Source organism: Balearica regulorum, chromosome 3 (assembly GCF_011004875.1).
Source record: "Balearica regulorum gibbericeps isolate bBalReg1 chromosome 3, bBalReg1.pri, whole genome shotgun sequence".
NCBI lineage: Eukaryota > Metazoa > Chordata > Aves > Gruiformes > Gruidae > Balearica > Balearica regulorum.
This window is the reverse complement of record NC_046186.1, coordinates 20,963,422-20,982,398: the sequence shown is the minus strand read 5'-3', so window position 1 is coordinate 20,982,398 and position 18,977 is coordinate 20,963,422. Positions and strand designations below refer to the sequence as shown.

The window sequence follows — 18,977 nt, the reverse complement described above, 5'->3', positions numbered from 1 at the left end:
TGCAAATGATTATGGGGTTTTCTGCCTAACAACCCAGGGAGTGCAGACATGCAGAGCATGCAGGCAGGATGTACGGATCAAGGCGTGCACTTTTCCTCTGCAGGGGAACCTTGGAGATGACAGCACAGAAGAGAAAAGGCACTTACAGTTGTTCTAGAGAGGCAAGTCCTTTAAATGCTTGCCTGTCAATTGACTGGATTTCATTCTTGTACAAATAGCTGAAACAAGAAACAATCAGTAATATTAGTACACAAACGAGAGCTACATGAAGGTGGAAAAGAAGAATTAAGTTGAACGTGAAGACAGTTTTTCAACTACATATTAGGAAAAAAATACAAAACAAAAACTAAACACATACACATAAAAATACTTTGTCATTAAGATTTCATCCCAAATGTTTGCCAGGAAAGATAAAAGCCTAGGGCCGTGTAGGCCCTGAGGCTGTCACCCAGATGGTTTGGGCTTCCCAGTGCTCACTGTTACTTACTGTTTCTTTGCCCCTCAGTTTCTTGATGGGCTTGCCAAAAGACAAAATAAATTCAACTTAATGGGACAGAATTGCATCAGAGTGCCTTTAGCAGGACACACTGGGGATGCCATCGGCCTCTTACTTTCTTTAAAATATCTCTTCTGGATACTGGTACAAATATTCAAATTATGATGGAATTAGTCTTTTTACTGGACTTGGAGAACAAACAGTGAGAATTTCTATAGCTCCACCTGTGTCACCTTTTGAATATTTACAAAAAAATACAAGTTAGAATATTGGTATCGCATCCATAAAACATCATTGTATATTTGTTTTATCACTGTGTAGAAGACGGACATTAGGTCCCCATTGATACTGTATAATATAAACAGAATAAAAATAAACATATGCAGAGTACCAGTATGTTCACGTGTGCTGTCTATACCTTTTCTACAGAATTAAAACAAATCAGGATGGATCAGTGTATGTGCTCATGTTCATCATGCTTTTAACAGTAAGGATGGTTTAGTGAGAGGGTGTTGGAGAAAAATCACAGTTTAGCTGATGACCGCGGTTTCTGCATGGAGGCAGCAAACAAAAATACTGTTGGGATTCAGTGTCAGTCTCTCTTTTTGTGTTAGGTTAGGAACAGGTCTGCAGTAAGAACTTTCTAACAATTATTTGACAAATGATGTGTAACTCAGCTAATCAGGCATGGATTTCTATGAAAAAGATATGAAGAGACTTTGGACTAAAAATGACTTTATTAGCAGGCATTTTATTAGTAGTGGTTTTGGGTTTTCTATTATTACAGTTTTCAGTAACTTACTGGAAGGAAGTATTGCAAACTTCTTCTGATGCAACAGATAAAATACTGGTTCTGCTGGAGTTGGTGGCAGTTTTTACACTGACTTGACAATGGGCAACATTTCATGATAGGCCCTAACAAGGAAAAAAGTTGTAGGTATCTGATGTTCAACTCATGACAACTTTGGGGAACAATATGGAGTAGTATCTTTCCCTTGAGCCTAAATTTAGTTTTCCAGTGCATTGCTTGCTGAGATTCCAAAACATTAATATACAGAGACTTGGGTGTGCTTAATTAACATAGATACGCATCTGAACAAAGAGCAGAGTTCCTCCAATAACAGAATAAAAAGTAAGCAAAAATTTCTGAGGTTTTTAAAATGCTCAAAATTCTGAACAAATTTAACTGGAAAAAAAATAGTCATGTAGAATTACTGTAAAAAAATAATCTGAAAAGACAGATAATAGATGTATCACTCTTATTTTGGATGAGGAATTGGTTTTTATTCTATTTGAAAAACACTATTATTTCAAGGGTATTCAAATATTTGTTTTGCCTCAAATTTACCAGTTAATTTGAGGATCATAGTCATTACAATTTCATCTTTCCTTAATTTTCCTCTCTGTATGATATTAAATTCCTATCTTATTTTCCAGCAAGAATTTTAAATGCACCATTTCTTCTCACTCCTTAGAAAATTTCAAGGACTGAACAGCTAAAGTGTTATTTACCTTTCTTAATACACTCCAGTTGGCAGTGTTGAAATTCCTCTTATTCCTTTGAGTACGAAACTTCTGATCGGACCAGTGCACCAGAGTGGACTAGGAGGCTTTTAATAATCAACCTCAGCTAAGTATCTCTTGTGGGCATTTGAATAATTTTATTCAAGAAATCTGAATTAATCCAACTTTTTAAAACAAGTTTTACCAGAATAACTCATGTAACTTTTAATTACTTTCTGCAGACAAAGTAAGGCAGGTGGGTTAGAGGAAGACTGGGATAATGACTTTGAAGCTTTGCAGACTTTTACCACCACACTGCAGGGAAGGGAGTAGCCTTTCATGTCCCCTTTTGGAGCTCTTACCAAGCCACTGTGGTGGGACTTTCTTTGGGATTCAACTTTAAACTACAACTTTTTCCACGCTGATTAGAAAACCCTCAGCTGCAGGACACAAATGACCTCAGTCCATCATGTCCCTCCTCCACAGAGAAACCGCAGCAACCCCAAGGCTACAAAATTGTACGTCCTACAACAGATAATTTAACCAGACTTTCATTTAGTTGTGTAGATATTTCCCTGAGGATATTAACAGAAAGAAAAATATATAAATATTTGCCTAATGAAGAGAGAGATGACAGAATACAAGATACAAATAAGTAGCACTCACAAAAAGTATTTATGTCTTTCTAAAATGCTGCTGTGCCTAACAAGTAAAACTTTGTAAATATGGCACTAATCTTTAACAAAAACATTTTCAAAATTTATCCCAGTTACATTAGCAGAAAACAGACTTAAAGTATAATTAGGGAAAAAGTAATTTCTCATTTGTTTTACCTAAAAGCTCTCTTACACAACTGAACCATTAGAATTTTTCAAAGGATGAATAAACAGTGGATTAAGATGACAAGGGGATATATTCTATTAAGACATTAAATTATTTTCTGGCAACTACTACTAACTGTTTTCAGAAGAGTAAAAAAATACCATTTTCCAGAAGTGCAAGCAAGGGTGATAGAGGCCAGAAGGACCAGTCATACACTTGGGAAATGAACAAACAAATAGGTAACCAGTTATGAGAAAATTAGAAAAAAAGGAGGTTTAATTTAAAAGTTTGCTAGATCTCCTATGAGGATATTTTTTGTTTGTTTGTGGTTTTTTATGGCCTGTATTAAAAGTCATGTGAATTAAGGAAAGTAAGATCCAGACATATTTGTCTGGAACCGGTCATAAAAAAAGGTAAAAAGTAATAGCAATATCAGGCATTGTGAGTTAAACCTGACATGTAAATAAATACAGCAAAGAGACATTTATATAGAAACATAAAGGAGATGGTGGAATCAGCAATGTGAGTTGCAAAGAAATGAGATCCGGAATCACTGGAGGTGTTCAAAGCACAAAGTAACATGACCATGACAGCAACAGTGGCAGAAGACACAGAAGGAAATGTGACCTAATCCCATTTCTGGAAGAGTGAGGTCAGCAACTCAGCTCTTTGGCAAACCTACAACCTATCTTCTACCACTATTACTTCATTCACAAAAGGCAAAACAAATCTGGTATGTCGCCTTTTAGTATTTCCAGAACTGATACATTTCATACAGTCTTAATTTCCGTTTATCATATGCTTATTGCAATGTTGTCACGTCTGATTCCTCACCTCTCCATTTCTTACTAAGTGAACATGTATCAGTGCTGTCGCCAAAGTTGTTTTCAATCTCCATTTTTATTTCCTTCACTTCCTTCACACTAGCTTCTAGTTTACTGCCCTGTAAATACCAAGTACCTTCTCTTTATCTGGAAAGGTTTTTTTTAAATGCTAATCTGTATTTTATATTTTCCCATATCTCCTCCCTAAATTCTTTCTTTTTAACTTAACCTCATTTTTTCCACTGCTGATGCCAAATCTTCTATTATTATACATGTTAAAACTGTAGTAGGGTCTACCTTCAATGCCCAATTATCTTCTATCTTGGAGAATAAACTGCTGACTTTCAGGATCAAGAAGGATTATCCTATCAAGTTTCCCCAAATCTGCCTGCATCTATATTATAAGGTCAGGAAGATTTTCTTTCTCATCTTTCTGTACTACCACCTCTAGGCAGTAAACTGAATAACTCACAGGAAGTCAATTAAATATATTCAGTGTACCATACACATCAGGTATACACATACATCTTGTATCAGCAGCAACAAATTACAAACATGTTACCAATTATTTTGCTCATATGAAGACAACTTTTAATGCTTATTTTAGACAGGAATGTTTACAGTATCCTTTGCAGAAGGGGGAACATAAGACCCCAAAATTATACAGAATCACTGAAGTGTAGAAAGAAACTATATGATGGATGAGGTCCAAGCTACTAATGCCATTTTGATTCTTACTAAAGAGCCATATTGCCAACACTAAGGTATATGAAATAAAGACAGGCAGGCAGAAAGGCAGAAAAAAAAAAGTATCCTCTTGGTTTCATAGCAAAACAATAATTACATTTCTTACTTTCCAACTTTTAGTATATGAATTCAAAGACAAATTATTATCACAGACAGTAAGATCACGCAAAATTGTTTATAGAACTGTCAACATTTCAATTACATAAAGAACAAGATAAAAAATATTGCTAAAAATAAGCTTCAAAAAATCATATGTGCATAATTTTCTTTTTATAATGTAAAGACCAACTTTTACAATTATGAATATTTTTAATGTATAGAAAATTGAGAAAATATCATTACTCTTTGTCAAAATTTGTTCTTCAGACAGACAATTCTGAAAACATATATACCTCATAAAACTCTAAGCTCAATTTCAGAAAGAAATAGTACAAAGAAGCATATGAAAATTCTAATGCTTCTTTGACTTGCTGGAAAAAAGTTTTGTCTGAAAGTACAAAAACTGATCTGCAGCAGAGATACAGGAATTGGCCTTGACATCTCTCCCTCAGACACTGGCTTCTTTAATATAAATATACTGTATTGTGTTTTGTAATTGCATATTTTATATATACCTATATAGTTACAAGCACTTTTACACATAGTTATATGTTCATATTTACTAATAGTTACACATTTTATATCTCCTTATATTTTGCTAAATCAAAGCCACTGAGAAATGGCAGGTTTTCTAAAATTACTCTGTGAATTATAGATTTTCAGACTGATCCGCAATCCAGTACTTGAGTTCTCATAAGAACACAAGTAACATCATGGACCAATGATCTCATTTTATGAAACACGGCAATACAAGTTAGGTTTGCAAATATCCATAGGATCAGGCCGCACAAAACCTCAATTATTCCAGATGATTTGGCTTTATAGTATTAAATTCTGAACAATATTTCTAACTTTGGTACAATCTCTCACCACTAATTTCTACTTGAGTTGATCCTATTGGGAAAAAATGGTCTGTTTTGTTCCCTTTGTTCCACAGAATACAATTACCATGTACTTACTCAGCTGAATTTTTCACAGCTGAACTGTGTTTATTTGGTACATTTAAGCCTTTTGTATTGATATCTGACCAGTATGAGCATTTTTATAACTTTAAGACTGTACAGTTTAAAGCTAAACTTTTCTATCACAGCCATTGAAATAAGAAAAAAAGATCTCCCTAAAGTTTATTTTAGCAAAACAAGGGATGGTTTTAAAGAAGAGCTCTCTGCAGTTAAATGAACTACCACACTGAACTTTATACTCAAATTTTCCAGGGAACAAGAGGAAAAGAAAAAGATCTTCCTCTTAACAAGATAAATGTAGATAAACATTACTACACATATATGAAAACAAATCACGGTTCAATTATGTCTTTTTACTCTTTCATTGAACTGAACAGAGCGCATAGCTGAGTTTTATCTCAGGTTTACTACAGCTAGACAAAGGCAAGCATGTGAAAACAAAGAACTAGTAAGAATGAAGTAGTATTTCTGCACAGTTGCTGACTATGAAAAGAGGCTTAGCCATCCTGAGTTAGCAGACCTTACGTACTCCACTACCAGATCCACCATGCAAACACATCTTCTAACAAACACAATCGTCATGGACTTTATATAATTCATTGGGGATAGTCTGTTCAATATTCTTTTTCCTCTTGTTGTATATAGATTAAACAATTTTATTACTGAAAGACAATACACATAAAAACAAGACCAGGAAATGTAATCAAACACAGCTTGGAAAACCAGGTAATGTGTGTGCACAAATTTATGTGATTTTTATTTTCCTCCCTTCTCCTTCCTCCTTAGAGCTATTCAGGCTGCAGTCATGAAAACTAGATGAAAAATTAAGCTTCTGAATTGTTTCCAAAACAATGAAATCTCAAAGTGACCATTTTTATCTGTACAGCATTTAAGCAATGATCAATTTTCCAAGACAATAGAGGGAAACTTTTCTACATGACACTACATAAGGTGGATTCCAGAGACTACAGCTGAGAATCCATGACAACCTACTATTCAGCTTTAGTCTTTTATACAGATAAAAGTAACATTTTTGATGTCTTCTGTGTATTTGGATAATTAATACACTTGATATGTTTGTTAAAAATGGGAGAAGTTAGTCTTAAAATATACAGGGTGCCTGAAGACATAGAACTTATGGCAAATCATATAGGTATTTGTCTATGTTGTGTTTGACTTAATTTTTCTCTTATGAATTTATACTGCATTCAGTGAATAATTTAGGAGTAGTTAAAAAGCTTATATAGGTTACAAGCTTCTGCAGACACAAATCTTGGACTAGTGGGTTTTAAAACACTTTTCAAAACACAAACTTAAAAAGTACCTGTATGAAGGCCTCAGTGAACCTTTAAAGAGGTGACTTCCTAAACCTTAAAACATATCCCTTTCTAAATTATCTTTTAAGCTGCATATAGTAAGCAGCAACTAGAAAGTCCTTTAAAATCTACTGCCTATAGATATCAGAGTCTTATATTAGCAAATCTCAAAGCATCTACTTACAGAAACAAGGATTCATGGTTCCCCACCCCATAAATTAATTTCACAGATTTTCAAAGCAGTTTATCTCCTGATATAGTGAGTCAGAATAAAACACAATCTCAGATTAAAACACTTTTCTATTGAAGAAGTTCATTTACACATTGATGCAAAAAATGACATTCATTTAACTTACAGATATTTCAGATTTTCAAGGTCTTCAAATGCCCCACTAGGTATTCTTTTGATCTGATTGTTGTTTAGAAGCCTATAAAAAAAGAAAAACACCTGTTTATTTTAACATACAGGAACAGTAGGGGGAAAAAAGTGGAACAGAAGGTGTAACACAGCATTAAAAGGAAAACTTAAATAAATAACAAAACAAAATGCTTTTTCCCCTAACAGTAACTGTAAGAAGAAAAAAGTGATGTGCTTACAGCTGCTCCTACCTAGCAGGAGAAAACTCTGAAAAAATTATAGACAGAAAGAAAAAAAGGAAAAAAAATCTATAAACTGAAATAACGTGGCTTTTTGTAGGTATCTGAGATGAAGGGAAAAAAATCTTGGTCCCAAGTCTACACATAGGTTTGAAATTGATAAAATTGGTATTAATAAAGATTTGTCATTAACAGGTGCATTAAAGTGACTTTTCCTAGATGCTTCTTAGCAATATTCTGTGTACTGGGCCCTTTACATCATAGAGAAACCCAACAGATTCACAGATTTGCATTCATCCCTCATATACTGGTTTTATGAAGAGAAGGGAATTCAAACTTAATGAATCCTGTGTTTATTCAGTACTTGTGGATCTCAGATCAGTGATTTGGACAGTTAAAACTTGCTATCTGACAGAAATTGTAATTCAAAACTGGGGATCAGCTGCAAACAGAGGTATGATCAAAAGTGACTGGAAGTAGGACTAGTTAGTAAAAATGACTCGGTAGCACAGATTTGGACAATATACTTTTGAAGGAAAGTACTATCATTTCTTCTAGTATGAATGTACAATACAAGATATCTCAATAGGTTTGTGGTTATGTGCTTGCAGAATAAATGGATAATAGCGATCCAAAGCCCACCGATATCACTATTGTATTTTAGTTCACACAGTACTTGTGTTCTAGAAAACAGTCAAATTTGCAATCATAAATTATGTACATTTAAAAGTAAAAATAACGGTCTATCTTAATTCCTCCTCATGTCTGCTAATATAGAGAAGAGAAACATGCATACCTTTGTTTCAAAAGTGATGTTTGAAGGAATGACAGAGGAGATACTAAGTTAAAACTATAACACACTATAGTATTTGCTTTGTGAGTTTGTAAAAAGTCTTAGAAAACATGGACTTTTCTTCACAAACATATATGGTAACGAAGACCTATGTAAAAGGCAGTTCAGTAGGAACAAAGTCTTCCAACTTCTGCCAGTCCTGGTCAACACATTAGAATAGGAAAGTTGAAAACATTATAGAGTTTGTCAAATACTTTGTAACTGCAACACATTTGCACATCTGAGCCTTTGAACAGCTTTTTTTTAACTCCATGATTTATTATGTGATATTCCACCAAAGTCATTTATCACAATTTGGAAAAAAATACACCGTAAATGTCTGTATTTTTCCTACCTCCAATTAAAGAATGTTAATAAAACATTAGGATGTAAATAATTTCCTTTTTTATTTTAATAGACACATACCTGTCTTGCTTTCAAATACTTTGGACTTAAACCCCACTTCCCTCATATGTATAAATATTAAAGCTGAAATTTGTGAGACTACTTACCTATGATAAATGAGCAAATTTGGCATATTATCAAATTAATCATATTAAATCAAAAGGGGAAAGGGCAGTAGGGTTGAAAAAGAACTTACAGTGTGTTCAGGTTTTTAAGCCGTCTAAACTCTCCAGGCTGGATTTCTTTAATCCTATTAAATCTTAGGTCTCTGTAGAATAAAGAAAGAAGAATCATGTTATAAAAAAAGTCTATGTATTTCTTCATATGAAAACCGAACTAAGCACAAGTCTCTTGTGACCACTATGACTAGCTTCCATCCATGAACCACAGCTTTTGACCAAAGGAGAAGGCAAAACAAATCCGAACACTGTTTGACAAGTTTAGGTAGAGGATTTACCAAATCCAGCCTCAGCAGTCAATGCTGAAGACTGTATCTAAGTTGAACCTGCGGTCATTGTCATGGTTTAAACTCAGACAGTAACTGAGCAACATGCAGTCGCTCGCTCACCCCTCCCCACCCCCAGTGGGATGGAGGGGAGAATGGAAAAAAAACTCGTGGGCTGAGATAAAGACAGTTTAATAGGATATCAAAGGAAGAGAATAATCATTATCATAATCATATGGTTGGAACTAGATTGATCTTTAAGGTCCCTTCCAACCCAAACCACTCTATGATACAAAACAAGTGATGCACAAATGCACTGCTCACCACAGGTGGGAAAAAAACCCCATGCCCAGTCTGTTTCCAAGCAGCGATCCCGCCTCCCGGCTAGCTTCCCCAGTTCTATCTGGAGCAAGACGTTCTATGGCAGGGAATGTCCCTTTGGCCAGTCTGGGTCAGCTGTCCTGGCTGTGCTTTCCCACTTCTTGTGCACCTGGCAGGGCACAGCGAGAAGCTGAAAAGTCCTTGACTTAGTGTAGGCACTACAACTACCTAGCAACAACTAAACCATCAGTGTGTTATCAACATTATTCTCACCCTAAATCCAAAACACAGCACTATCCCAGCTACTAGAAAGAAAATTAACTCTATCCTAGCCAAAACCAGGACAATCATGAAGGATGTTCTCTTCCACAGTGAAGCATCTTGTAATGGGATGTTGAATTGTATTTCACTACATTGAACTGTCTTCATATTTTAACAGTTGCTTGTAAATAATGCAGTGAAACAGATAGAGAAAAACTGGGATCAGAAAAAAGCTCAGGAAAAAAGAGACAGCTTTCAAGACTTTTAAGCTATTCCATTCTACTGTTTTGGGTAAGGAGGCTTAAGTGCCTTATGTTGGCCTGCTTTTAGAACCTGTAAATCTAGCTGCATGAAGCTATTGATTTTCTTATTTATTTTCTCTTACTTGTTTCTACCATCCACAATTTCCCATCATATCCATAGCTTAATGAGAACTTCTTCAAGAAGAGGAAAACTCCAACTTCTCAAGTGAGGTGCTGCAGAGCAAGCAGGGACAGGGAGAGAGGTGGCAGCAGCGCAGGGATGTTGGGAAACACCATGGCTGTGCCAGTCTCACATGTCTCTCCAGCTGAAAGAAGCAGCAGTGTTTTCCATCTCTGCCCTTCTCCTTTCCCTCCCTGGCCCCAAGTTGCACCATCTTGCTGCTTTGCTGACACTGGCTTTTGTGTTCTCAGCGGCTCAGAAACTGATTTAATCAACTCAACTGGACTAGCAATGAACTCATGCAAAAAACCAAAACCAAAACAAAACCAAAAAAACAGGAAACAATTTTCAGCTTGATTAGCAAACTGAACAGGCTTCCTGGGAGGCCACACAGGTGAGACAGGGACTGTGAGGAAAGATGGGGACAAGGGGAAAGGAAGGAGGGCAGTAGGTCTGTCCTCTTCCCTAGAAGCAGACCAAGGGCACCAGGACCTTATAGTCTGTGACGAGCGAACAGAAGGGAAGCAAATGGAAAGTAAAATCTGAAAGACTACGATCACACTTATTGCACTGTCATTTCTAGAACACACACTTACCAATTGCTTCCAAAAAGTAGGACATAAACATGTCTTAACTTCAACCTTAGCACCAAAACCTGTCCTAATTAAAACATAAATATGCACTGCATTTTAACAGGTAATATGTTATCAGGAAGTCTCTCTAGACTTAGGTATTTAGTCAGAGGAAACATAGAAAAGCAGACAAAAAGTCAGCTGCATACTAATCCCGTACAACCCCACCGGCTGAGGTTGTAGATAATGGGGGGGTATAGTTGCCTGAAATCTTCTGCGAAGTACATACTTAAGCATCGTTCCTCATGAATCAGCCCATCAGTGGTTTAGGATGTGGCCTACTGTTCATTGGTAAGGAAAGGATCACACATGTGGTTCTGTTTGCATCACACTCCATCAAAATATTTGATCAGTGACTGGAATAAATGAGATATGCAAACTGCTATCACTTATTTAGATGTGTAGTTAAACTACCTGTAGACATGCCCCTTACTCAACTCCCAGATGAACTGAGGACTTCCAGATTGAGAAGCCCAAATTATCATAGCTTGAATTTGTTCTTTACAAAAGCACCTTCTTTAGTTATAGCCAAACAGCATTACATTTTGCTCATCACTCACACAAGAAATACTCACTTACCACCCACAAAACACACGTGTCCCTGATGAGAAAGAGATGCTGCCTATGAATCACGGAATCTCAGGTGCCAAGATTCTCTAAACAAGCACTGAATGTCATAGCGTGTGTGGAGAGAAGACACAGCAGATCCCTCATGTAAGCATCATTGGACATGTCATTCCACTTTACTGGGAGTTTTCTTCTACATTAATATCCTTATGTCACGGGATAATAAGCCAAGTGGATAAAGGAAATAGAATACACATTGCACACCTTAGTTTAAGGGTTTTGATACAGGCCATTCACATAAACAAACCAGAGAAATATGGTTTAGAGGAAATTTCTGTAAACCGAGTGTTCGACCAGTAGGGAAAAAGATAAGCAAAGACTAGTTATTGAACTGAAAGATTGTACCGAGTAGAATTGGGCAGAAATCTGCCAAAAAGTATTAAATATTTTAAGACAAGGTTGGTAGCAAAAAAGAAAAAAGCTTATTAAGGATGCAGATGTTGGCAAGTTTGGAATGGCTGCAATTATTCTGGAGGATGTTTGAGATCAGAAACAAGCCTGAAGTTGTAAATCCCTGAGAAGTGGACATAATTAACTGAACAGCAACAAGACAGGGAAGAACCAGACAGCCATCAGTTCTTTCTAAGCTAATTAAGGTTTCAGTAGATGATGAAAAAAAATTTTAAAAAGTCTCAGTCACCACTGCCAGACCATTGTAGAAAAAAAAATATTCCATACTGAACAGGAGCACCATTTCTCAAGCTTGAAATGTCGTCCTCCCAAGGCACAGACCCCACATCCAGCTTATGGGAATGGACTGTATTTCAGGGGACAGAAGAAGAGCTCAGAGCAAAAGCGTAACAGCAACCGGAGAGCAGGGAAACATCCCCACGGAGAGTGAACGGCAGGAATGAGGACTGTGTTAGACTGAAAAATGAGTATTGGTAGCTCAAGCAGGCCATTATGATCCAGATCTTCAAAGACATTTTGTGTTGCTGAAATAATGTGTGATTAATCAGCATGATGAGGTTTCTTGTCCCTTTTTTTCAGACTAGTTCCTGCCCAACCATGCTGCCACATGACTTTTTACTCACAAAAACCTATTCCCTGCCCATTCATTTCTCTTTCACCTTTTTTGTTGTTCCCCATTTCGCTCGTACAAACTGACTACATCCTGGCTGTGCTTTGGGGCTCAGCGAGCCTGACTTCCACTGACCGGCCAGAATACATCAGAAGGTTAAAACGGCAGACTGAGGGAGTCCACCCCAGTTGCTGACTGTCATTTTCCCCTTTCCTAATCTCTAAATAATAAATGAAATGACCAATAAAAATTATGCAATCACTTAAGATGATGGCATGAGATTTTAGGGTATTGTAATAACTTTTGCATAATAATCCAAACCTAAATGTCATGCATTCAGTTTTTCAGATAAAAATTGAGTACACCTAACTCCTAATTCAGATTGCCTCCTTTATTATGGTTTCACACTGAAAATATTTACTCTTTAAAATTATACCTAAACAATGTAATAATACTTTTAGTGAAGAGTATGCTACTGCTGTTTCCTTGTATTGAATTCTCTTAGCTTGTGGTCCTGTACCTAAGCATCTTCCTTCAGAGAAATTCTTCCTGACCTCCCAAAACACTGCTAATGGTGTTATCTCTTAGCTCATGTTCTCAAACACAGCCACATGTACATACATATTTTAAAAAAGGAGAGTCATTACAATGAAAATGAACTTTCCCTTCTACATAAAGCCCTAAAACTCGTCTTTCTGTCAATTCACAAAAACATCCTAGATACTAATGGTTACCATTTTCCTCCTTCTTGCAACCCTCCACAGCTTAACAATTTACGTTATAAAAATATACTTCAGCCATACAGGATTCCAGAGAAGCTAAGCCCGTCACATTGAAGCATTACATCTCTCCTGAATAACACAAATGAAACAACATGTCGACAATACCAAGTAAACTGAATACTCTCAGGATTATTTTCCTGGCCTCGTATCATCTGGTCTGTGCTAATTCATGGAGCGCGACCAGGAAATGTTCGGCAGAGCGCAAGGCTGCGTGGGCCAAGAACGTGCCAGGGAGCACGCCGACAATTTAGCAACTGGATGTCCCTGAGAGTCGTATTCCAGTGCCTGGGAACCGTTGGGATCCCACAGCACGGCAAACGGCCGTGGGTCAGGAAGCATGCCAGGCAGTATGGGGTGCACAGTTGCTTAGCAGGCTTCCTATGCGCCGTTATGTGAACGAGGTTTTATGTGAACCTGTAAGATCTAGATGTATGGTGTATAAATAAATACAATATTCATATGCTTTCTTTTCCGTGACAAAGCAAACGAGCTGTGCTATGGATACTTTTTGTCTGGACAAAAATAAATTCTGTTCCTAATAAAATCCTTATTTGAACTGTGTCCATTAGTGTCCCGCCCTCAAATTGTCCATTCTTAACAGTAAACTTACTTATATTATTTCCAATTTAGCATTGAAAATTAACTCTTAACAATATTTTTATCTAATTAAACACAGTGAAAAGTTCTAAATATATAAATACTAAAAACCATTAAGCAGCTGTTACTGTCCTGTACAATCCAAAGCTCCCGTGGCATCTCCTGGCACTCCAGAACGCCCTATTTAAAGTTTGCATTGATAGTGCGCAGTAATGAAAACTGTGGGTTCTCTTTTAACAACCTCATAGGACAAGACAACATTTGGGCACATAAATTTATTGCAGGTTTACAAAAAATATTTTTTAAAATAAATAAAGCAATAACACTAAAAGGCATTATAAACATTTGGAGTACGAACATTACAAAGGATATACAGCAAACTGTACAGCTTTCAAATATATTCAACTTAAACATTAAGCAACTTAAAAGAACAGCCAATTAAATCAGTTTCTTATCACTCTGTTTGAAGTACAGGAATCCCTCTTAGAGAAGGGACTGTTTTTCTCAGAACAAGCCATGCACTGAAATTAAAACTGAAACTTTTTAATAGAAAATACAGTAAGTACAGTTTTCATTTATTCTTTTGCTTTCTAATTATTGCAAAACAACATATGGGGAGGAGAGTTAAGGCTTTACATTTCATTACTTTTATAAAAGATTAGACTTGGTGTACTTTAATGATCTTACTTCAGATTCCTTTTCCCAAATGTTCAACTTGTAAAGATTCTGTTGCTGCATCAAACTGAGAAAAGTCATGAACTATTCTAAATAAAAATGATTAAAAGTAGGTCTTCCGAGACAATATCATGTATTCCTGTCCTGCACCTCAAAAGGTGGCAGCCTGCAGATCGTTGTGGATAGAATCATAGAATCATAGGATGGTTTCAGTTGAAAGGGACCTTCAAAGATCATCTAGTTCCAACCCCCACTGCCATGGGCAGGGACATCCTCCACTAGACCAGGTTGTTCAAAGCCCCATCCACTTTTTGTTCTATTATTAAAAACTGCTTGAGAGGAGAACTCTATATGCAAATGAAAAATTTTAGGCATGATGTGTAATTTCATCTTCTTTTTATAGCCCACTTGATTTCTATAAAGGTCAATGCAAAAATAGGCTTTCAATCCTATTTCCCTCTCAGATTAAAGAATAAACTTTAAATAATACATTTATTTGTTACTGGTTTTACTGTTGAGGCTGAGGAGGACAAGTAGCTAGCCTAACCAAGCATTCATTGCTTGTACAAACCCCAAATAATTCTGTGACATGAGACTATGTCTTACTTAGTACTTTTTGGGTAGATCTGCTGTTGCGCATCACCTGTATTTCTGAACTTTAGGACATCCCTTTAATCATTTGGTAATCTCCCGGCACTTGTCATAACTTTTTCTTGTCCAAAACTGAAAATATTCTGTTAATTTGCTTAATAATGTTAGAAGCAATCAACTTAACAAACCAAACACTGCATTACACTTACACTTATTAAATTTCCTTTGGAGGACTATTTTCCAGTGTATTGCTCTCAGATATAGTAGATCACATTCATGTGGTCATGAAAACACTACATGAAAATCAGACTAGGTGAAACAAACAAACAAAAAGAATTCCAAAAAAAGTAGGACTGCCAAGTTTCTCCAAAAACAGTATCCATCAAGACAGAACAAAGCCAAAGCATCAGATTTTACCATTGGCAAAACAGAACAATGCATTTAAACTCAAGTTTAGAAGATATGCATTTGTAATAGCCCATCATATTGAAAGCATCTGAGTTCATACTTTAAATTGAAAATGTTTGTGTGTGTTTTAGCTTTGGACAAGAAAAAGGCAATGTGGATGAAATCAAAGTAGTCATATAATACATTGATGTTTGAAGCATGATGTCGACACACTAATGACTTCTATTGTCAATCTTCATTACAAAGAAAAATACTGAAACATTTGCCAATGAAATTAAATCTTTATTTTTATTAGTAGTGAAGGTAAGTATCTCATTACCTTGTTTCAAGGGTTAACCAGCACTTCAGCATTGATTTAGAACATGAATTAACTTAAATTCAGAGATATTTCCTCTGAAAAGCAAAATCACCACAGCAGCAAAATGGAAATATCTGAAACGATACTACTGTCTTAAGTATCTTTAAAACTGAAAGGTTCTCAAATGTTAAGTGTGGACCATAAAAGAACTAGCCCCGTGCCCAACTCCCTGCCCCAAATGTAGACTCTTTTAAAAGCTCCATTGAAAACTATTTAAAGCTAAAATTCTTCCTCTGCGTGTGACTGTAATGGTAATATAACCTTTATTACTTTAATTCGACAAATTAAAAGGAGGCAGTGGCTTTGGTTTGGTAAGAATCAGCAGGAATAATGCAAATGACTTTGAAAGGATAGATTTCTCATTGGTATAATCGCTCTGATACTGAGAGATATTAAAAGGCTGAAAAAGATGTAGATGTGAAAGACAACGCACTCTCTTATTCTTCTGTACAGCTAGTTATGAAATGTTGACTGACAACAAGAAGTGCTAAAACAGAAAAATAACAATTCCTTCAGCTGTATGAAGGGAAAAAGTGCAAACTAGTTAATCTTATTTTTCTTTAAAAACAGAGGGAGCAATTTAATAGATTCATAGATCTATTAGCTTTAACAGGTTAAATTAATAATCTAAGTTAAATAATGACCATTGTATTTATAATTTGTTTAACTCTCTTCAGATGTTTTAATAAGGTAGGAATTGTCATAACTGGATCGCTTTGCCATTGGCAAATTCAAAAGAATAAAATAAGAGAAAAACTTTAGTGTTTTTCTGACTGTTGAAGATTAATTAGTACCCAGCAGAAATTACCTATACCATAAATGACAAACTACTACGTATCTCAACACAGAACAAAAGATCTGCAAATGCCAGCAAGACTACATTGCTTATGTCTACTTTATTCTTATTCTTTTTTTATTCAAGGTCATCCCACCAGGAAATGAAAAACAGCCATCAGCATAGTAAAAACATTCAAACAGAGCAGAGCATGAAAATTGCACAAAAGAGGTTATATAATCAAGTCAGTGCAGTAACTGGATGATGTCAATGGCACTTTAATGCTGCTTTAACTACTGCCCTGTAAAAAAATGTGTCACTGTTGAACAAACAAAAAGAAGGCCATCACTTTAAAAAAATAAAACCAAACCCCACTTTCAGCTATAGCATTACTTATAGTAATCCTCATGGCTGGAAGCGTAACATTTTCTAGACGACCAGAGGAACCAAGATTTTTTTTTGCCTGATTTTAAGATTTGGTCCTAGTGATTCTTTTACAAACAAAATTACATTGTTCTCCTTTTTCTTGGCAATTCATTTACTGGATGAATTCTTCCCCAGTCTGATTACTAGATACAATATGTGATTTTCTCTAATTTACATTGATTTTTATTATCTGTACATCAGTACTCAGCACATAAAATAAAGCCACTGCATTTTTAAATAGGAAACTAAAACATAATTCTTACATGGTGAATGGGTATATCATAGTCAATAATATTTAGCATACCATAATTTTAGTAACAAAAGTAAATGGTAAGATCACAAAAAATATTGAAATCTGTAGAACAGGATGCCGAACATTCGGCAGTACTCACCTTGATCATAAAACGATGCTTACAAAAATATAAAGAATTACATCTGGATGATCCATCAACTATCTAATTAAAATAACGCCTAATTTGCACAAATATGTAAGATTTGTTGAAAGGGACTTTGAGTTTATAAGTCTTAAAAAATATGTTTATCAGATACAGCTTTGGTGAGTGGAGAGCTTATGACAGAGCCTTCTCCAAGAGCTAAGGATTTGTTTTAACTAACAATTATTTTGCCATTAGAGTTGAAAGGAAAACATTTAAATGTGAACTCAATGAAAAGCAATAGAGTATTGTCTTACTAAGTCTGTAGATCCCTCTGCTGCCTTTGTTGCCAATTTTTCCAACCAGCTATGCAGTGCCATTAATAGGACTCAAGCAGGATTTGCTGGTTCAAAGTTTTAGGCATGTAGGCTTAACTGTCAAGAATTATACATGGAAATTTTACTCTGGTATGATCATGGCTCTTTGTCTTATCCATCTTCAGAGTCTTCCAAAATCCATCCACTACAGAAATATTGTATTTTAAAATTTGAAATTTTATTTTATAATTGTTTCTAAATCTCATGCTATCTTAAACAAAAACAAAACACAGAACCAAAAAAATCTCCTTTTAACAGTATGGGTAGAATTCAAAGAGATGTAATGCTATTTCTACAGTCTGAAGAAATAACAAGAAAAGGCGAAATCTGTCTTTATTCCTCTCAGAAGGATCTGTTTCTAAAACCAAACAATGAAAAGGCTGTCGACAGTACAGCCATATGATACCTTACTGATTATTTCTGACAGAAATATCCTTGGGAAAGGGCTGCTTTTCTTGTTCTGCATTTGTGCCATGCCCAATAAAATCAGGCACGATAGCTGTGCATGAGTGCTGTGCTAATGCAAATACATGACGGTTAAGGTCTTGGATCAAGCAAAGAGTGAACTAATGGTTGGCACAGTCTGTATTGTAAAGAGCTACTGATACATCGAAATATTTTTAGAGGATTAGTGACAGTTGGAGATGAAACCTCTTCTCACTTTCCTTCTCAATATTTATTGTTTCAAATGTACTTTTCAATTAAAAAAAGAGTTTCTCGTCTATAGTAGGCTAAAGAAGACACCAAAAAGTGAATTTGACTAGTTTACGGCATACCATGAACTACTGAAACAAATGCGGTAACAGCTTCATTTGGTTTTGTAGTTAATAGTCGTGTGAATTACTACTGTGAAAAACCCCACAGAAATACTGCTTTTATGCTAGTCATAAACTAAATCTTCCCCCCCACACCCATCTACCATTTTGCTAAATAAATAATGTTTCCGTACCTCTCTGTCTCACAGGGATGCTTAAGTCTAAACTCTGTATCCATGAAATATTGATATTCTCAGAGGAAAGAACCGAAAGCCAGAAATATTATCATCCCCTGGCCTCCCACAAGGGACAAGTCACACCACAGTACAGAAGTTCCTGTCTTAAGGCAATTATTGCCGTCAGAGCTGAACCATCCCTTTGAGAAAAATATAAAACTGTGATTCAGAAAGACCATGAATCAAGCAAAACCTAATGACTTGCTAGTCATTCTAGTAGTTAACTACGTTCACTGTTAAAAATGGGATAGTCTCACCCTGCTTCCAGCTTGAGCGTGTTCATCTCAGTT

General features: G+C 35.8%; 1 protein-coding gene across 1 annotated transcript in view; it reads right to left on the bottom strand.

Annotated features, from left to right (window-relative positions):
* The window catches only part of PXDN (peroxidasin), a 95,419-nt gene that overhangs the window by 55,841 nt on the left and 20,601 nt on the right, over window positions 1-18,977 (bottom strand). The window contains exons 2-4 of the mRNA XM_075747251.1: window positions 8,800-8,871; window positions 7,126-7,197; window positions 147-218 (exon numbers count right to left, since the gene is read on the bottom strand). Of these exons, the coding sequence (XP_075603366.1) occupies window positions 147-218; window positions 7,126-7,197; window positions 8,800-8,871 (216 nt within the window). The remainder of the gene's footprint in view (window positions 1-146; window positions 219-7,125; window positions 7,198-8,799; window positions 8,872-18,977) is intronic.